Below are 20713 nucleotides of genomic sequence, written 5' to 3'. Positions count from 1 at the left end.
CTATACCAAGCAGAGTATAGCAACTGTTCTTTCTTGTACATCCTATTATTCTATTATTTTCTCATTTGCCTAGTATTCATTCAGGCCCAGATTAAATTTTCTTCCTGAATGTAACAGCATTTCTCATATGCCCGTCTAATTTTTTTTTTGCAAAATGACTCTCAAAACTGTCCATTTCATCTTTTTCTTGGAGATACTTCTCTGCTCTAAAATGATCTGGTGGCATAGAGCCACCATCCATCTGAAGACAGATCTGCTGTTCTCAGTTCTAATCCTGAAACTTCTTTTCTCATCTATCATGGGATTTGCTTCTTTTTGCTATTCCCTTATGTTGAATTCGCTTTTGCCTGGGTTCCTTTTTTTCCCCTCAATTTGCTTCCTTGGTTTTTGGGATACATTTTCCTTTAATAACTACTGCTTCTACTTTTTCATCTCTTCCTTTTCTTCTTTTAACAGTTTTATTATAAAATAATTCACATAGAATACAATTCACCAATTGAAAGTGTTCATTGGTTTTTAGTCAGTTTTGCAACCATGACCATAATCAATTTTAGAACATTTTCTTCACCCTGAAAAGAAACCCTTAATGTTAGGAGTCACTCCCCATTTCCCTTCAATCTTTCGTAGGCCCTAGGCAGCCAGGAATTTACTTTATGACTCCGTAGATTTATCTGTTCTGGACATTTCATATAAGTGGAATCATATGCTGTATGGTCTTTGTGATTGGCTTCTTTCTCTTAGCATGTGCCAGTATGCATCCATGTTTTAACATGTAATAGTACTGCATTGCTTTTTATGGTTGTGTGATATTTAATTGTATGGATTGTATGGATATGCATATTTTGTTCATCCATGAGTTGGTGAACATTTGGGCTTTCACTTTTTTTGGCTATTATTAATAGCCAAATTATTATTATTATTAATAATGCTGTTAACATCCATATACAAGTTTTTTTAAAAGATTTTATTTATTTGACTGAGAGAAAGAATGAGAGACAGAACACAAGTAGGGCGAGTGGGAGAGAGAGGAGCAGGCTTCCGGCCAAGCAAGAAGCCTGATGGCAGGGCTTGATCCCAGGACCCTGAGATCATGACCTGAGCTGAAGGCAGATGCTTAATGACTGAGACACCCAGGTGCCCCCATATACAAATTTTTGTATAGACATTTGTTTTAAGTTCTCTTGGCTCAGTTGTGGGTATCCAACTCTTGATCCAGCTCAGGTCTTGATCTCAGGGTTGTGAGATTGAGCCCTGTCTTGGGCAACGAACTCAGTGTGGAGTCTGCTCGAAATTCTCTCTCTCCCTCTCCCCTGAGCTGAGATCAAGAGTCTGACACCCAACCAACTGAGCCACCCATGCACCCCCCCCCAAATAGGAATTCTTTAATAACTCATTAAAATATTTTTTATTTATTTTTTTAAAGATCTATTTATTTATTTATTTGACAGGCAGAGATCACAAGTAGGCAGAGAGGCAGGCAGAGGAGAGAGGAGGAAGCAGGCTCCCTGCTGAGCAGAGAGCCCGATGCTGCGGGCTCGATCCCAGAACCCCGGGATCATGACCTGAGCCAAAGGCAGAGGCTTAACCCACTGAGCCACCCAGGCAACCCTAAAATATTTTTTAGATTAGAAAAATTTTTAAGTTTAAGTTTCCCTGATTGTTTAGCATTTTTTTGAGAGTTGGTTTGTAGTTAGTTAAAACGAAGATCCAAGATCCATACATAGCCTTTGATTGATCTACATCTTAAGTGTCTTTTAATGTGTAAGTTTCCCCCTCTTTCTTTTGCAGTTTATTTGTTGAGGGAACTGGGTTATTAGTCCTGTGTCATTTCCTACATCATCAATTTTGCTGATTGCAGAACCATTTTTTTTTTTTAAAGATTTTATTTATTTATTTGACAGAGAGAAATCACAAGCAGGCAGAGAGGCAGGCAGAGAGAGAGGAGGAAGGAGGCTCCCCGCTGAGCAGAAAGCCCGATGCGGGGCTCGAACCCAGGACCTGGGATCATGACCTGAGCCGAAGGCAGCGGCTCAACCCACTGAGCCACCCAGACGCCCCAGAACCATTTTTATTTGTTCCCTGTATTTTTTATAAGTTGATACTTAGTTGTGGATGAGGTCTGATGATATTTAGATTCAAGTTCTTGGTAGGAGTACATTACAGGTTGTGGATTTCCTCAGATTTCTTTGGTCGCTTTGGTCTTTTTTTTTTTTTTTTTTTAAGATTTTATTTATTTATTTGACAGACAGAGATCACAAGCAGGCAGAGAGAGAGAAGGAAAAGCAGGCTCCCCGCCAAGCAGAGAGCTCGATGCGGGGCTCGATCCCAGGACCCTGGGATCATGACCTGAGCCGAAGGCCGAGGCTTCAACCCACTGAGCCACCCACGTGCCCCTGCTTTGGTCTCTTTTTTGCTGGAGGTCACATCTAAATGTCTTGTGAGTCTTGATTATCCATTCATACTTAAGTGTCAGCAACTGAGAAATTAGTTAGAAGCTCCCAGTGTCAGAGCAGGACTAGTAGATTTGTGAGCTGCTCTTTAGGGACAAGCCTGATTTTTCACTGAGGGAGATGGGGCACAGATGTGAGAATCTTGAGGCTTTTAGTTCTTGGCTTCTTCTGCAAAGATACTTCCAGTCTCCTGATGGAGATACCAGTTAAGCTGCCAGAATTCTGGAAGCAGGGTGTGGAGAAGGAGCTGGATACCCTGCCTGGCAGGGTTGGGAAGGAGACCAGAAGCCCCAAATGCTTACCATGTAGACTTCCATTCAGTCCCCTCCTCTGTGGCCTGTGGCTACAATTCTAGGAGCCATTCTTTGTTCCTTCTAGTTCTGAGCTCTTCTGCGATTCTGTGGGCCTGCTTCTCATTCGTATCCCACTCTAGGTATTCCAGAGAATCATTATAACAAGACATAAATCCAAGACAGTGACCCATTTATTATAGCAGTATTTAATAAAAAATCCCAGTTTGAATTATCCTTTAATTTATTTACCGAAATTGGGGCGCCTGGGTGGCTCAGTGGGTTGGGCCGCTGCCTTCGGCTCAGGTCATGATCTCAGGGTCCTGGGATCGAGTCCCGCATTGGGCTCTCTGCTCAGCAGGAAGCCTGCTTCCCTCTCTCTCTCTCTCTGCCTTCCTCTCCGTCTACTTGTGATCTCTCTCTGTCAAATAAATAAATAAAATCTTTAAAAAAAAAAAATTTATTTACCGAAATAGTCACTAATGGCGACCTTTGTTACTTAGAGTGTGATACCAGAAGGAGGAGGACAAATGTTTGATCTCAATAAGGATTATTCATTTTGTATGGATTAACTCTATTTTCTGGCTAATTCTTTCTCTGATTGTCATTGAAATATGTGACCTTAGTTATGAAGGGTGATTTCATTCTTTTAGAATAAATGTCTTACTATAAATGCCTCACAGTTACGCACAATTACACATAGGACAAGTCCACCGTATTAGCCTTCTTCCACCATGTACTTACTCCTTTTTCTTTCTACTTGAATTTGTTTCCAAAGACTGCTCTGACAAAGTAGTATACACTTGGTAGCTTATAAACAACAGAAATGTATTGTCTTATAGTTCTGGAAACTAGAAATCTGACATCAAGATGTCAACAGGGCCATCCTCTTTCTGGAGGCTCTGGAGGAAGATCTGTTCTGTGCATTTCTCTTAGCTTCTGGTGTTGCCAGCAGTCCTTGGTGTTCCTTGGCTTGTGGACACATCATTCTAGTCTCTGCTTTCATTATCACATGCTGTTTTACCTGTATGTCTGTCTTCACATGGCATTCTCCTTTCTGTGTGTATCTGTCCCTGTGTCTCATCTCTCCTTCTTTTTTTTTTTTTAAAGATTTTATTTATTTGAGAGAGAGAGAGAGAGCCCACAGAGGAAGAATGAGAGGTAGAAGCAGACTCCCTGCTGAGCAGGGATCCTGATGTGGGTCTTGATCCCAGGACACCCGCAGCAAGACATCGTTGCCCAACCACATTGCGCAGTCCCTCTTCAACAGAATCTTCATGAACTTGTGCTTTCTAGGCCTCATGGCATTCACCTACTGCATGACCCAAGCAGAAGGCAGCCGCTTAACTGACTGAGCCACCCAGGTGGCCCTCATCTCCTCTTTTTATAAAGATGTCAATCATATTGGATTAAGGGCCCACTTTACTCCAGTGTGACCTCATCTTAATTACATCTTCAAAGAATTTCCAAGTCAGGTCAATTCATAGGTACTCGGGGTTGGGGGACACGATTCAACCCACAACATTGCTATTCTTTGCACTAAGAAATAAATAAAAACTATGTTGCTTATTTGGTTCATGATGAAAATTACTGGTAGAAATTATCACCAAATGCAAATGGAAACTGTACACAGTAATTTACTATTGACCAAAACTGCCCAGAGATTCTTAGAGGTAACATTGACAACCAAAAAAATTAATCTAGGCAAAAAAATAGGAAATCTAGGCGTCTCCTAGTGTTCTTACAAAGGGAAGTTGGAGGTCTTAGAGCATCACTGGGACAAGAAAAATGAGCCAGTTATAGCCTTTTGAGTGTCATCCTCTCTCCTCCCAGTTTCCTTTCTTATAAAATAACTTTTTAAAAATGCATTAAAACATTTCAGAGACTTGCCATGTTCATCTAGTGTTGAATTAAGAGGAGATTAGGAGCTAGCATGTAGCTGTTTGGAAATATGGCTCAGATAATTTACTCCCCTTTTCCCTCTTTCTCTTACAGTTAGTAGGGGAAGATAAAAGATTTTGATTAATGAAGAACCTGCTCACTAAGAAGTGTTTATCAAGACGCTGCCGAATTTCCATCAGAAAAGAAGTAAGCAGAGAATGCAGAGGAAGATAGATTCCAGGTGAGTGATAGGATTTGATAAAAAAAGGTAACTGAAATTGTGGCCCATATAAAAACCTGTAAACATTTTGTGTGTAAAATGATAATTAAAAAAAAGTAGTTTCTGCCTCAATCATGAGTGGTGAGAAAGGAACTTTGGGTAAGGATTTTTTTGTTGATATTTTGGGTTTCTCATCTAGAGTATAATGTACATTTCATACCTAATATTACAGTTCAAAACGATTTTGTTCCATTTTGAGAGTGTGGGAATATCCATCATTAAAATTACGATTTTGAGCAAGAATGGGGGTGATTTTGCTGAGATTGGAAGTTCCTTTTTTTCCCCCACCCACAAATGCTTTATTGAATTCAGTTGCAGATGTGTATATAAAATGCTGTGAAAGGAGTGACAGCTTCAGACCATGGGCAGCTGCTAATAGCTTCCATAATATTTTATGTTCTCTGAAATTGCTTAGAAAATTATAAGTGAGCCAGTGGCAAAATTAATGATGACTGTCGGGCTCCCTTCTTAGTGGGGAGTCTGCTTCTCACTCTGCCCCTACCTCCTGCTCATGCTCACTCACTCTCTGTCATAAATAAATAAAATCTTTATTTTTTATTTTTTAAAAGATTTTATTTGTCAGAGAGAGAGAGAGAGAGTACATAAATAGGGGGAGCAGCAGGCAGAGGGAGAAGCAGGTTCCCCGCTGAGCAGGGAGCTGGATATGGGACTCGATCCCAGAACCCTGGGGTCATGGATGACCTGAGCCTAAGGCACACGCCTAACTGACTGAGCCACTCAGGCATCCCTACATAAAATCTTTAAAAAGGAAATACTGATGAACATAATGATCAGAAGGGGGCCGAAGACCATGGCCTAGAAGTTCAGGCACTTGGTGGTGGAGGCATAGGCCTGGGTCCTGGTCACATCACCCACCATCTGGTCATTAGACTTCATGGAGTAGGTGCATACCATGAAGCCCAGGAAGCACAAGTTCATGAAGATTCTGTTGAAGACGGACTGGGTAGTGTGGTTGGGCAATGACATCTTGCTGTGGGTGTTGATCATGGTGGTTGCCATGGGAGCTAATCTCTAGGACTCCCAGAGTACAGCCACCTTATGTTCCTCCTTGAGCATCTCATAGGTTGTGGGTATGCCAGTGTGGCGCCAGGAAAGAAGCACTGGGAATTGCGGTTTGTGGTGCATGGTGGAGCAGCTGTGAGCCCTCCGTTTCCCCAGTTGTTTTGATTTCTCCAAAGATTCCTTTTTTGGTGTTTGGGACATCCTGAGGTTGGAAGTTCTAACACCAAAGGCTGACTGGATGTTGGATCTTTCTCCTGCTTTTGACCATGGTTACTTTCAGCCTAGATGAAAGTTCTTTTGATTCCAAATAGCAGAATCCAATTCTAGCTAGCCTTGACAGAAGGAAGGAATTTAGAAGAAAGAGTGCAGTTTACTAACAGACCTCAGACTCACAGAGGTGGGTATATGGCTTGTAGCTGGCCAGTCATGAGTGTCCCACTGCCCTGGGCATGGTGATTGGTTCAGGTGTGGGCACATGACTGGCATTAGCAGAGGCTAATCAGGGTTTGTTTGTTTGTTTGTTTGTCTCCCCACCCCTCCCCGAAAGCTGAGACAGCCATTTAAAGAGAGGGTTGCTCTCTATTGCTGAGGTTGCTGGGGAAGCTGTTATAGCATCCACCAAGCAGAAGCAACAGAACCTTGTGCTGGTAAGCAGGTCAGCACATTGAGAGAAGCAGGAAGATCTAACAATGCTGAGACACCAGTTCTAGTTCTTAAATATCTACTGCAGAATTCTTCCAGAGTGCAAGAGCTAGGGAATTACCTCTTTGTGCTGGATATCTAATCTCCACTCAGTGTAAGAAATTAGCCAAAGAGGAGCTCAGCAGGAGGTATGAGGGAGGGAGAAGAATGAGGCCAGAGTATTTATTCCCTTGGCTCCCTCCTTGGAAGATATTTTGGGTTGGCTGTATCCCTTCACTGAAGCTCACAGAGCACCTCATAAGGCAACAGACTCTGACTCTCCTTCTTTGTTCTGGTAGTTATTTCCTTTTCTATCCCTTTGGGCCTAGAGGTGGCACCAGCTTAGCCTCTACTAGCTTCAGGTTCCTGCACTTTCCCTTGTGGTTCCTCTATACCCACACCTTTGTAAATATGCCATCCTCAGATTATCCTGTTTTTAGTATATCATCAGTTTTCTTTGGGAATCTTGGGAATTTTTATCATGACCAGTGTTGGATTTTGTCAAATGGTGTTTCGCATCTCAAAATGATCTTATGGTTTTTGTCCTTTATGAATAGGGTATATTACATTGATTTTCAGATGTTAAACTCACCTTGCATTCCTAGGATAAATCCAATTAGTGCATGGTGTTTTTTGTATGGTTCTTTTACGTTGGATTTGGTTTACTAATATAGTTTGAGGAATTTTGTGCTAACAGTTCTGTTTATTAGCTATTGGTGTGTGTGTGTGTGATTTTTTTCTTTAAGATTTATTTGAGAGAGAACACCAGTGGGGAGGAGCAGAGGGAGAGGAAGAAGAAGACTCCCCGGTGAGCTGGAGCCTGGCATGGGGCTTGATCCCGGGACTCCAGGATCATGACCTGAGGCTGAAGGCAGACACTCAACCGACTGAGCCACCCATGTGCCCCATTGTGTGTGTATTTTTGTCTGTCTTTGGTATCAGGGTCTAATACTGGCTCAAAGAATGAATTTGGAAGTGTTCCTTCCACCATTTTTTTCTGGAAGAATTTATAGAATATTGTCATCATATATTTTTTAAATATTTGATAGAGGGACACCTGGGTGGCTCAGTTGGTTAAGCGGCTGCCTTCGGCTCAGGTCATGATCCCAGCGTCCTGGGATTGAGTCCCGCATCGGGCTCCTTGCTCAGCAGGGAGCCTGCTTCTCCCTCTGCCTCTGCTGCCCCTCTGCCTGCCTGCCTGTGCGTGTGCTCTCTCTCTCTCTCTCTCTGACAAATAAATAAATAAATAAAATCTTTAAAATATTTGATAGAATTCATCAGTGAAGCCATCTGGACCTGGGCTTTTCTTTGTAGGAAACATTTTAATTACTAACTCAATTTCTTCACTTGTTATAGGTCTGTTCCGAGTTTCTACTTCTTTTTTTTTTTTAAAGATTTTATTTATTTATTTGACAGACAGAGATCACAAGTAGGCAGAGAGGCAGGCAGAGAGAGAGAGAGGAGAAAGCAGGCTCCCTGCTGAGCAGAGAGCCCGACTCGGGGCTCGATCCCAGGATCCTGGGATCATGACCTAAGCCGAAGGCAGAGGCTTTAACCCACTGAGCCACCCAGGAGCCCCCCGAGTTTCTACTTCTTGAGCCAATTTTAGTAATTTGTGTTTTTCTGAGAATGCGTTCATTTCATCTCAGTTATTTAATTTGTTGGCAGAGAGTTCATAGTATTCCTTTATATTTTTTTTCTAATAAAATAGACTTTATTTCAATTTATGAAAAATTGGTGGTAATGTCCTCTCTTTCATTCCTATTGTTAGTAACTTGCTAAAGGGTTGTCAGTTTTGTTGAATGACCCTTACTGTTGTTACACTCTTTTTTTCTTATTCCAATTTGAATTGGATTCTTATTGCTTACAATAAGAATTTATTGAATTATTCCAATTAAGAATTATTATAATATGTAAGAATTATATTATTATGCATGTAAAAAATTTTAATATTTTATTATATTACAATATATAAGAATTATTCCAATTTGAGTTGGATTCTTATTGCTTGCAACCTATGATACTAACACAGAAATTTTTTGTGGAACCTACTATTCCTTGGGCAATGTAGAAGCCAGGGTATAGTGGGAGGGACCTATCTAGCAGTTGTTTGGACCCTTCCTTCTGAGTGGTGCCATATTGGTGCTTCAGCCCAACTCCTGTTCAGTCTGTGTCTCAGCTCCAAATTCAGTCCTGGGTAGATGAATCTGGTTGGTCCAGCGTGAGTCAGATTTCTCCTCCTGCTCCAATCCATCAGGGATTTGGAGAAAGGTCATGGAGTTCCAGCATGGCTGCTGCGGTCTGCCCCTGCTGATCCCATGGAAAAGGGATCCTTGAAAGCTGAATCAGCACCCTGACGGTGTTTCCAGTGTGATCTGTAAAGTACCCTTCAGGCCTGCCTCATTATATCCTCCAAAGCAAATTAACCATGGCTTAAAATGAAGCTCTGTAGCCTCTAACTCTGGTTTATTTTCCCCAATTGCTTTACGGCTTTAGATGTGGGACCTAGAGAAGAAAATGTATTTGCTTAAAAAAAAATTTAAACTGTTAGCACAGTTTAGATTCAGAAAGGTACATAAAATATACTGTTTATTATATCATTTTGAAACAAACATGGAACCATCACACCGTAAAGAAATAGTGTATTGTCAACACCTCAGAAATCCCTTTTTCTGTATTCTTTCCTAATCACACCCACTTCTTCTTCTCTAGAGTAAACCAGTGTCCTACCTTAATAGTAATCACTTTTGCAAATTTCTTTATATTTTTACCAGTTAAGTATGCGTTCCAAAACAATATAGTTTAGTTTTCCCTCTTTGCCTTTATATAAACGGAATCATATTGTATGTATGTCTTGATTCTTTCTCTCAATATTTTAAGATTTCTTCACGTGATAGTCCATAGTTGTGGTTTGCTCATTTTCCTTGCTCTGTGATACATTCTAAGAATATTACACAGTTTATCAATTCTGTTGTTGAGCATTTGGGTTGTTTCCAGTTTTTGAATGTGATGGACATTCTCATGTGCATAGTTTGGCACACAGTGGTTCTCAAGTTTGAGCCTGCAGCAGAATGCCCTGGAGGGTTTGGTAAACACAGATTGCTGGACTCCACCATCAGAGTTCTGATTCAGTAGATCTGGGGTCACGCCCAATGATTTGTATTTCTAGTAAGTTCTCAGTTGATGCTGATGCTGTTTTGGGAATCACACTTTGATAACCACTATTTTGGGTATATAATTAGGAATAGGTTGCAGGACCAAAAGAGAAGAGAATCTTCAATTTTTCTAGGTAACGGTTTTCTAAATTGGTTGTACCAGCTTGTGCTCTCACTGGCCATGTATGGGTGTGCTGTTGGGTTTTAATTGGGATTAAACAAAAGCCGTTGGGGTTTTAATTGGGATTACTTTGAAGCTATAGATCAGGTTGGGAAAAATAACAATTTTGGTGAGTCCTAAAATTTTCCCTATAAAAATGTTTACAGGGACACCTGGGTGGCTCAATAGGTTGGGCCTCTGCCTTTGGCTTGGGTCATGGTCTTGGGGTCCTGTGATTGAGCCCCGCGTCATGCTCTCTGCTTGGTGGGGAGCCTGCTGCCCCCTCTCCCTCTGCCTACCTCTCTGCCTACTTGTGATCTCTCTCTCTGTCGAATAAATAAATAAAATCTTAAAAAAAAAAAAAAAGTTGTGAACTTTTTTTTTTTGGGTGAAGGTAAGCCCTTCACCCAACATGGTGCTTGAATTCACAATCCCAAGATAAGAGTTGCACGCTCTACTGACTGAGCTAGCCAGACAACCCAAATGTTTACAACTTTAAAAAAAAAAGATTTATTTATTTATTTGAGAGAGACAGAGAGTGAGCAGGGGAAGGGGGAGGGGCAAAGGGAGAGGTAGACAAGCAGACTTCCCATTGAGCAGGGAGGCCGACACAGGGCTCCATTCTAGAGTCAGACGCTTAACCGACGGAGCCGCTCAGGTACCCCTGGAACTTTTGTTAGATTTACTCCTGTGCTTGGTGTTTGTGGTTTGAAAACGGTATATAAATAGCTTTATTTTTTGTTTATTGTCAGTCTATAGAAATATATAGAGATGATCCTCATTCGTAGATTCTGAATTTGTGAATTCACATAATTTCTGCCCCAATTTCCAGAATTTATTTTAACCCCCAGATCTCTCAGCTCTCAGGGTCGTTCTCAGACATGTGTAGAGCCTTATAAAATTTGAGTTTCTTTTTTAATTTTTTTTTAAAGATTTTATTTATTTATTTGAAACAGAGAGAGAGATCACAAGTATGCAGAGAGGCAGGCATAGAGAGAGAGAGGAGAAAGCAGGCTCCCCGCTGAGCAGAGAGCCCGATGTGGGCCTCGATCCCAGGACCCTGAGATCATGACCTGAGCCGAAGGCAGAGGCTTAACCCACTGAACCACCCAGGCGCCCTAAAATTTGAGTTTCTTGACAGGCACATTCTCAGCTGAGATGAAACAAGGAATGCTAGGCCCTTTTTTTTTTTTTTCTTAAGTTTTTATTGTGGCATAATTGAGGTACAATGTTATGTTAGTTTCAGGTGTTCAGCATAATGATTCTGTATTTGTGTGTATCAGGAACTGCTCACCATATAAGTCTAGTTAACATCTTTCACCATACATAGTTACAGAATTTTTTTCTTGTGATGTGAACTTTTAAGATTTACTTTCCTAGCAACTTTTAAATATGCAGTACAATTATTAACTATATCATCACATGACCTACTTCTTTTATAACTGGCAGTTTGTAGCATTTGACTTCTTCACCCATTTTGATCACCCACCCCCATCCCTGCCTTTGGCAACCACCAGTCTGTTCTCTGTGCCTGTAAGCTTGTTATTTTGTTCTGTTTTAAACTTCTACATATAAGGGAGAACATAATGATATTTGTCTTTCTCTATCTGACTTGTTTCATTTAGCACAGTGCCCTCAAGGTCATTCATGTTGTTGCAAATGGCAAGATTTCATTCCTTTTTATGGCTGAAGAATATGCTATTGTATATATATACCACATTTTCTTTATCCATTCACTTGTCAGCGGACACTTAGGTTGTTTGTCTTGGCTATTGTAAATAATGCTGCAGTGAACATGGGCATGTGTATATCTTTTAGAGTTAGTATTTTTTTTTCTTCTTCAGGTAAATCCCCAGAAGTGTGGACCATATGGTAGGTCTCTTTTTAATTTTTGAGAAGCCTCCTTATTATTTTCCATGGTGCCTACACCAGTTTGCATTCCCATGAATAGTGTATAAGGGCTCTCTTTTCCCCACATCCTTGCCAACAGTTGTTATTGCTTGTGTTTTTGATATAGCCATTCTCACAGGTGTGAGGTGGTATCTCCTTGTGGTTTTGATGTGCATTTCTCTGATGATTAGGGATAGTGAGCATCTCTTCACGTACGTACCTTTTTACCCTGTGTATGTCTTCTTTGGAAACATGTCTATTCAGATTCTCTGCCCATTTTTAAATTGGATTATTTGTGCTTTTTTGTTATTAAGTTGTAAGAATTCTTTATATTGTTTGGATATTAACCCCTTATCAGAATGATTTGCAAATATTTTCTTTCATTCAGTAGATGGCTTTTTCATTTTGTTGATTGTTTCCTTCACTGTGCAGAAGCTTTTTAGTATTAGTTCCCTGTGTTGATCTTTGCTTTTGTTGTCTTTGCTTTGGTGTCAAATCCAAAAAAATCAGCACTGAGACCAATGTCAAGGAGCTTACTATCTATGTTTTCTTCTAGGAGTTTTATGGTTCCAGGTCTTACATTCAAGTCTTTAATTTCTTTTGAGTTAATTTTTGTGTATGATGTAAGATAGTGGTCCAGTGTTATTCTTTTGCATGTAGCTGTCCAATTTTCTCAATACCATTTATTGAAGAGACTGTCCTTTCCCCACTGTGTATTACTCTTGGTTCCTTTATTATAAATTTAATTGACTACAAACTTGAGTTGATTTCTAGGCTCTCTATTCTGTTTCATTGGTTTGTGTATCTTTTTATGCCAATGCCATACTGTTTTGATAACTATAGCTTTGTAATATAGTTTGAAATCAGGGAAAATGGTGCCTCCAGCTTTGTTTTTTCTCAAGATTGCTTTGGCTCTCCAGGGTCTTGGTTCTACACATACTTTAGGATTATTTGTTCTATTTCTGTGAAAAATACCACTGGAATTTTCATAAGGGTTACATTGAATCTGTAGATGGCTTTGGGTAGTTTGGATATTTTAACAATATTGATTCTTCTAATCCATGATGTGGAATATTTGAGGTGACTTTATAGAATATAATCTGTGAATAATAAGAATCGACTGTATATAAATATTAATTTTTTAAAATTTGTATTAAGGGGCACCTGGGTGGCTCAGTGGGTTAAGCCGCTGCCTTCGGCTCAGGTCATGATCCCAGGTCCTGGGTTCGAGCCCCACATCGGGCTTTCTGCTCAGCGGGAAGCCTGCTTCCTCCTCTCTCTCTCTGCCTGCCTCTCTGCCTACTTGTGATTTCTCTCTGTCAAATAAATAAATAAAATCTTTAAAAAAAAATAAAAAATAAAATAAAATTTGTATTAATTTATTAGACAGAGATCACAAGTAGGCAGAGAGGCAGGCAGAGAGAGGAAGGGAAGCAGGCTCCCTGCTGAGCAGAGAGTCCGATGTGGGGCTCGATCCCAGGACCCTGGGATCATGACCTGAGCCAAAGGCAGAGGCTTTAACCCACTGAGCCACCCAGGCGTCCTGTATATATATTTTTGATACTGCTTTTGTATAGAATAGTTTTGCTAGATTCTTACAAATTTTTTTTTTAAGATTGTATTTATTTATTTGACAGAGAGAAATCACAAGTAGGCAGAGAGGCAGGCAGAGAGAGAGGAGGAAGCAGGCTCCATGCTGAGCAGAAAGCCCGATGCGGGGCTCGAACCCAGGACCTGGGATCATGACCTGAGCCGAAGGCAGGGGCTTAACCCACTGAGCCACCCGGGTGCCCCGATTCTTACAAATTTTGATAACTTACCTGTAGATTCTTTGGGATTTTCCACATGCATAATCATGTCATATGCAAAATGACACTTTATTCCCCCTTCGCCAATCTTTAGGACTATAATTTCTCTTTTTTGTTTTGCTCTGCCAGCCAGGACCTTCAGTACATTGTATAGAAGTGGTCTTACATGTCCTGTTCATAATCTCAAAGGGGAAAGCTATGAGTTTCAGTTGGTACCTGCATATTCATATATTGATTCATATGAATATATTTATATTCTATATTCAGTATGGTATTTGCGTAAGTTTTTCTTAGATAGCCCTTATCAGATTAAGGTTTCTCTTCCTAGTTTAAGACTTTTTGTCATGAATGGATATTGAATATTTTTTAATCAACTGTCTTTTCTGCATCTATTGAAATGATTATTTGTCTTTATGGCTGATTTTTCTAATGGTAACCTTCCCTTTCTGGAATTAAGCCTCCATTATATTGTATTATACTTTTTCTATGTTGCTGACTTGAGTTAGCTAATATTTTGTTTAGATTTTTACATCTGTATTCATTAGTGAGATATAAATTTTTCTTTCTTAAAATTTCCTGGTTAGGTTTTGATTAAGGTTATGGCTAGTCTCCTAAAGCCATGTGGTTTTAAACAGATTTGGGTGGGTAGTGTTCTTTTTTAAAAAAGCAGTCTCAGGGGAGTGCCTTAGTTGTTTGAGTGTCTGACTCTTGATTTTTGGCTCAGGTCATGATCTCAGGGTTGTGAGATTAAGTCCCATGTCAGGCTCCATGCTGAGTGCTGTGTGCAGAGCGTCCTTGAGGTTCTCTCTCCCTCCCTCTGCTCCTCCCCTGTTCTCTCTGTGTCTCTTTCTCTCAAATAGAATAGAACAGAATAGAAAAAGAATTCCTTTGATAGTTTATGTGAGATTGGCATGAATTTTTCCTATCATTTTGGTGGAACTTGACAGGAGGACCATCAAGGCCTGGATATTTCATTGCAAGAAGGTTTTTACTATTGTTTATTTTTGCTAATGGTTATTGGACTGTTCACATTTTATACTTCTTGTGCAGTTTTTGGTAAGTTTTGTTTTTCTAGCTACTTATCCATTTTATCTATATCTTCAAATTTATTTTTATCGAGTTATTTACAATATCTCTTTGCATTTCTAATGATGTGTTTCCTTTTCCCCCCTAATATTGGTTTTTGGCCTTCTTTTTAAGAAGAGATTCTTGATCAGTTTCATTGACTATTTGTCAGCTTTATTAGTGTTTTTAAAAAACTCACTTTCCTTTTTGCTCTTCTCTGCTATGTTTTCCATTCATGTGAAAAAGAATGAACATTGCAGGCCTGAGACTGCTATTCTTAGAAAGTCCTGCTTACAAGGTTGGTCCTTGACTGGTGTCTAGAGACTTAGATTTCAGGATGATTCTCACCATTCCCTGACTGATAAGGGTAGTTAACTGTGCTAACAATGTAGTTTATACTGAGCACCAGCTTTTTTTTTTTTTTATTTTTTTTTTTATAATTTTTTTTTATTTTTTTCAGCATAACAGTATTCATTATTTTTGCACCACACCCAGTGCTCCATGCAATCCGTGCCCTCTACAATACCCACCACCTGGTGCCCCCAACCTCCCACCCCCCACCCCTTCAAAATTCTCAGATCGTTTTTCAGAGTCCATAGTCTCTCATGGTTCACCTCCCCTTCCAATTTCCCTCAACTCCCTTCTCCTCTCCATCTCCCCTTGTCCTCCATGCTATTGAGCACCAGCTTTCTTAATAGGAATCTAGAATTTTGGTATGTGATAGGAAGAGGGTGCCAATAGGACCAGCCCCCATAAGAACTTTGGCGACTGAGTCTCTGATAAACTTCCCTGGTAGATGACATTTTACATGTGTTCACATAATTCAGTGCTGGGGGAATTAAGGGTATTCTTTTTTTTTTTTTAACGTTTGTTCCTGCATTTTATTTTTTTTTTCCTGTTTTAAAAATTTTTTTATTTTTTTATTAACATATAATGTATTATTAGCCCCAGGGGTACAGGTCTGTGAATCACCAGGTTTACACACTTCACAGCACTCACCATAGCACATACCCTCCCCGTTGTCCATAACCCCACCACCCTCTCCCTATCCCCCTACCCCCAACCCCCCTCAGTTTGTTTTGTGACATTAAGAGTCTCTTATGGTTTGTCTCCTTCCTGATCCCATCTTGTTTCATTTATTCTTTTCCTACCCCCAAGTCCCCCAAGTTGCCCCTCAACTTCCTCATATCAGGGAGATCATATGATAATTGTCTTTCTCTGATTGACTTATTTCGCTAAGCATAATGCCCTCTAGTTCCATCCATGTTGTTGCAAATGGTAAGATTTCATTTCTTTTGATGGCTGCATAGTATTCCATTGTGTATATATACCACATCTTCTTTATCCATTCATCTGTTGATGGACATATAGGTTCTTTCCATAGTTTGGCTATTGTGGACATTGCTGCTATAAACATTCGGGTGCACGTGCCCCTTCGGATCACTACATTTGTATCTTTAGGGTAAATACCCAGTAGTGCAATTGCTGGGTCGTAAGGTAGCTCTATTTTCAACTTTTTGAGGAACCTCCATGCTGTTTTCCAGAGTGGTTGCACCAGCTTGCATTCCCACCAACAGTGCAGGAGGGTTCCCCTTTCTCCACATTCTTGCCAGCATCTGTCATTTCCTGACTTGTTAATTTTAGCCATTCTGACTGGTGTGAGGTGGTATCTCATTGTGGTTTTGATTTGTATTTCCCTGATGCCGAGTGATGTGGAGCACTTTTTCATGTGACTGTTGGCCATGTGGATGTCTTCTTTGCAGAAATGTCTGTTCATGTTCTCTGCCCATTTCTTGATTGGATTATTTGTTCTTTGGGTGTTGAGTTTGCTAAGCTCTTTATAGATTTTGGATACTAGCCCTTTATCTGATATGCCCTTTGCAAATATCTTCTCCCATTCTGTCAGTTGTCTTTTGGTTTTGTTAACTGTTTGCTTTACTGTGCAAAAGCTTTTGATCTTGATGAAGTCCCAATAGTTCATTTTTGCCCTTGCTTCCCTTGCCTTTGACGATGTTCCTAGGAAGAAGTTGTTGCGGCTGAGGTGGAAGAGGTTGCTGCCTGTGTTCTCCTCAAGGATTTTGATGGATTCCTTTCTCACATTGAGGTCCTTCATCCATTTGAGTCTGTTTTCATGTGTAGTGTAAGGAAATGGTCCAATTTTATTTTTCTGCATGTGGCTGTCCAATTTTCCTAACACCATTTGTTGAAGAGGCTGTCTTTTTTCCATTGGACATTCTTTCCTGCTTTGTCAAAGATTAGTTGACCATAGAGTTGATCTATTTCTGGGCTTTCTATTCTGTTCCATTGATATACATATCTGTTTTTGTGCCAGTACCATGCAGTCTTGATGATGAATTAAGGGTATTCTATGTGGCCACTGGGAGAGGACTCTTGGAAGCATGCACCTGATTTCTGGCAGTCTTTGTCCCCTCCCCCTTTTCTCTTTACTGATTTTGCTTTGTGCCCTCTTGCTGTGAAAATCATAGCTGTGAGGGCAATTATATGCTGAGTTCTGTGAGTCCTTCTATCTAATCATCACTGAATCTAGGGGGTAGCCTTGGGGATGTTTGGCTGACCATTGTGAATGGGAGGTATTTTTGTCAGAGATTGGGCTACTTATTGTTCTTGAAGCATAGTTACTCTCAGCCAGTCTCATTTTGCTTATCTATTTAATTTCCCTTGTGCATCAAAAGGGAATGCAGAGATAATTTGATTCTCTCCTTGCAGAGATAATTTGATTATGCAGAGATAATTTGATTCTCTCCTTTCCCCATTGCTCCTCAAATTTAAGGTCTCTTAAGGATGGTGCAGTTAAGAAAACTTACCCTCCAAAGGTACTGGCCAACCAGAAGTCTTCTGCCTTCTCTGGGATCCGGAGTGAGAAACCTTGTGCCACTCATCCAGTTCAGTATCCTGCCTCACATGGTTGGACCCGAAGGAACCGGTTACGAGAATTGCGTATCAGGTGAGCTTGCACGTTGTCACCTGCCTGCAGTGGCTTTTCCACTGTTCACTCTTCTTGGTTAAAATGAGGGGATAATTCTTATTCTCCTATCTCAATTAGTCGGAGACTTTGACGCTTATTCTTTGTGGCAGAATGTTAAGAAGAAAAGGATATTTAGGAATCTACAGACTTAAAGTCTGTCATTCTGTGTTTTCATTCCCATTCTCTAGTTGTTCCCACAATGTGTAAGCTATAAAGAGTCTTCCAGAAAAAGTCTAAACATAGTCTAAGAAAAATCATCATTTTCCACTCCTCTTGATTAGGTCTATCAAAGGCATTTATTCATTCAGCAAAAAATTTTTTAAAAGATTTTTATTTATTTGAGGGGGAGAGAGAGAAAGAGCAAGAAAGCAGGAGCAAGGGGGAAGGGATGGAGGGAGAGGGAGAAGCAGACTCCTCACTGAGCAGGGAGCCCAATTCGGGGCTCGATTCCAGGACTCTGGGATCATAACCTGAGCCAAAGGCAGACACTTAACCAACTGAGCCACTCAGGTGCCCTCAACCAAAATTTATCAAGCTTTTTCTTCTTGAGGACGTGGCAGGCATCTCCTATTCAGCATCATGGCCTTTCTCTGACCTCTGGTGAAGCCCAAGATTGTTACAAAGAGGACCAAGAAATTTATCCGGCACCAGATATGTCAAAATTAAGCACAACTGGAAGAAACCCAGAGGCATTGACAGTAGGGTGCACAGAAGATTCAAGGGCCAGATCTTGATGCCCAGCATATGTTACAGGAACAACAGGAATACCAAGCACATGCTGCCCATTGGTTTCCGGAAGTTCCTAGCCCACAGTGTCAGGGAGGCTGAAGCTCTGCGATGTGCAACAAATCTTACTGTGTAGAGATTACTCACAGTGTCTTCTCTAAGAAGCACAAAGCCACTGTGGAAAGAGCAGCCCAGCTGGCCATCAGAGCCACCGATCCCAATACCAAGCTGCACAATGAAGAAAATGAATAGATAGCTTATGTGCATATTTGTGTTAATAAAACCATAAAACTACCAAAAAAATTTATCAGGTGCCTACTTGGCCAGGTGTTGTGCTAGATGGTGAGCATATAAGGTGAATAAACATTCATAGTCCATGACCTCCCGAAGGCTTAAAATCATGTAGGCTTGACTGACTGTTGAGTCCCACCAAGAAAGCAGGATAAATACTAGAAGACGAGAGGATGTGGTGCTGCAGGCCCATGTGGGTAGAACAGCCCCACTAGTGTAGCCAGAGGAACTTCCTGGAGGAAGTGGGGTTTAAGATGAGCCTTAAAGGATAATGTATGAATAAGCCACATAACGAGTAGGAAGAAGAAGAGTGTTCCAAGCTGAACCTGGAGACTAACTGGCCAAGACAAGCCACCTTTTTTGCATGTGTATCAGGCGCTGTCCTAGGTACTTGAGATACTATAAGACTTGGTCGCCATTCTCAAGGGCTTACTTAGAGTGCAGAGGGAACAACAGGTCCCCTGTGAGCCGATTACTGTGATTTGGTGTCATAACATTATATTATACTAAGGGTTGAATCAGGGTGTTGAGGGTACAAGGCTACTCACCGTGTTTGGATTGGGGAAGGTCCGGGAAGGCTTCACTTAGGAGCAGGCATTGAAGGTGAGCCTTGATAGGTAAGTGGGCATTTGCTAGGTGTTTTAGACAGTAAGAATAACGTGAATAAAAGCATTTTCATGTACTTGCTTCCTTTTCCTCGACTCTGAAGTCTTCATTGACAAAAGACTTTATATTGAAAGTATTTTTCAAAAATAATCGGCTTGGGGGTCGCCTGGCTGGCTCAGTTGGTAAAGCATATGACTCTTGATCTCAAGGTTGTGAGTTAGAGCCCCACAATGAGGGTAGAGATGACTTATAAAAATAAAAATAATAAAACAATCTGATCTTGGCTTTATAAATCTGTCCATCCTATGCTCTATTTGATGCAAGAATAGCTGTGATTCACCTTTTGACTCATGCTAGCGTATCTCCCCGTGGGACATTAATTTCCCTCTGCTTTCCAGAAAATTGATGAAATAAGTCAAATGGAATTTTAAAATGTGTATGTATATATCCTTTCTTTCCTTCTTTCAGATGCGTGACCAGAAAGTTCTTATATTTGTGGATTCGAATGACTTTTGGAAGAGTATTTCCCTCTAAAGCCAGGTAGTATTAGCTCAGAAAACCAAATTCCTCTGAGTTTATTCTAGGTTTTTGTTTTGTAGTAAGTCCATACGTAACCTTTGTTATGGCATGTGTTACATTCTCCTTACCTCTCCCCCAGCCTCTAGCAGGCATATGATATAATAGTAACCTAACACGCCCTCGTTTGACCCAATGAGTGTATGAAGGAATCCTAAGTAAACCAGGGTAGCTAAGACCCTCTCTGAAAAAAAGGATTTGCCCAGAAGTAAATAATCTCTTTCACGGACTGACCACATTGACTTGATCTAGGACAGAACCTAGGGGGAAAAGTTGGCATTGGCAAGGGGAGTGAAATTTTAGTATAGAAAGTCCCTGTGCCCCCCACTTCACTTTGTATGGGGCACTCCCCCCTGCTGCGGGTTTGGTTAAAAGAGCTTCAGCTGCAGCACAAAGAGCGAAGAGCGGATTGCAGTGGGGGCCACCAGGGTCAGGGACCCATGGAGGAGCCGGTGGGTTTGGAGACAAGGGGCCAGTGTAGGATATATTGCAGAGGAAAAATTTACAGCCATTGAGATGTAAGCATTTTTTTAAAAACAGAAATGTTGTGGGCTCTTAACCCCTCTACTCTTCCCTTATTACAACTTTTCTTGTTTCATTTTTCTGATGTTGTGGCTTTCCTAATCTGGAACATCATCCAAGTCTCTTAAACAAATTTGGCCTGTGGGTGTCCTCTGAAATCTTTGCATATACCCGGTGGGGAGCCATGTTCTTCCCATCTCCTGTGTGTGTCTTTACCAGTCCCAACCTCACAGGTTAGGCAGAGTTCTCCTCTGCTTTTCCTTCTTCTCCTGGACCTTGGCCCTGTCCTTTTTCACTTGCTTGGTAGCTTTTCAGTACCTTCA

General features: G+C 40.8%; 1 protein-coding gene and 1 pseudogene across 16 annotated transcripts in view; both read left to right on the top strand.

Moving 5' to 3' along the window:
• SFI1 (SFI1 centrin binding protein) overlaps positions 1 to 20713 on the top strand; it is a 104987-nt gene that overhangs the window by 7098 nt on the left and 77176 nt on the right. For 12 of the 16 annotated variants that reach the window (XM_047696888.1, XM_047696885.1, XM_047696889.1 and 9 more), the window contains exons 2-4: positions 4736 to 4862; positions 17475 to 17648; positions 19761 to 19832. In XM_047696888.1, coding sequence (XP_047552844.1) covers positions 4840 to 4862; positions 17475 to 17648; positions 19761 to 19832 — 269 coding nt within the window. In that variant the 5' untranslated portion in view covers positions 4736 to 4839. Of the gene's footprint in view, positions 1 to 2373; positions 2438 to 4735; positions 4890 to 8888; positions 8983 to 17474; positions 17649 to 19760; positions 19833 to 20713 lie in introns of those variants that run through there. The other 4 variants (XM_047696887.1, XM_047696895.1, XM_047696896.1 and 1 more) reach the window with 4 other exon arrangements.
• LOC125081944 (60S ribosomal protein L32-like) lies at positions 18249 to 18657 on the top strand (annotated as a pseudogene).

Source organism: Lutra lutra, chromosome 12 (assembly GCF_902655055.1).
Source record: "Lutra lutra chromosome 12, mLutLut1.2, whole genome shotgun sequence".
Lineage (NCBI taxonomy): Eukaryota > Metazoa > Chordata > Mammalia > Carnivora > Mustelidae > Lutra > Lutra lutra.
This window is presented reverse-complemented; position numbering and strand designations above follow the sequence as displayed.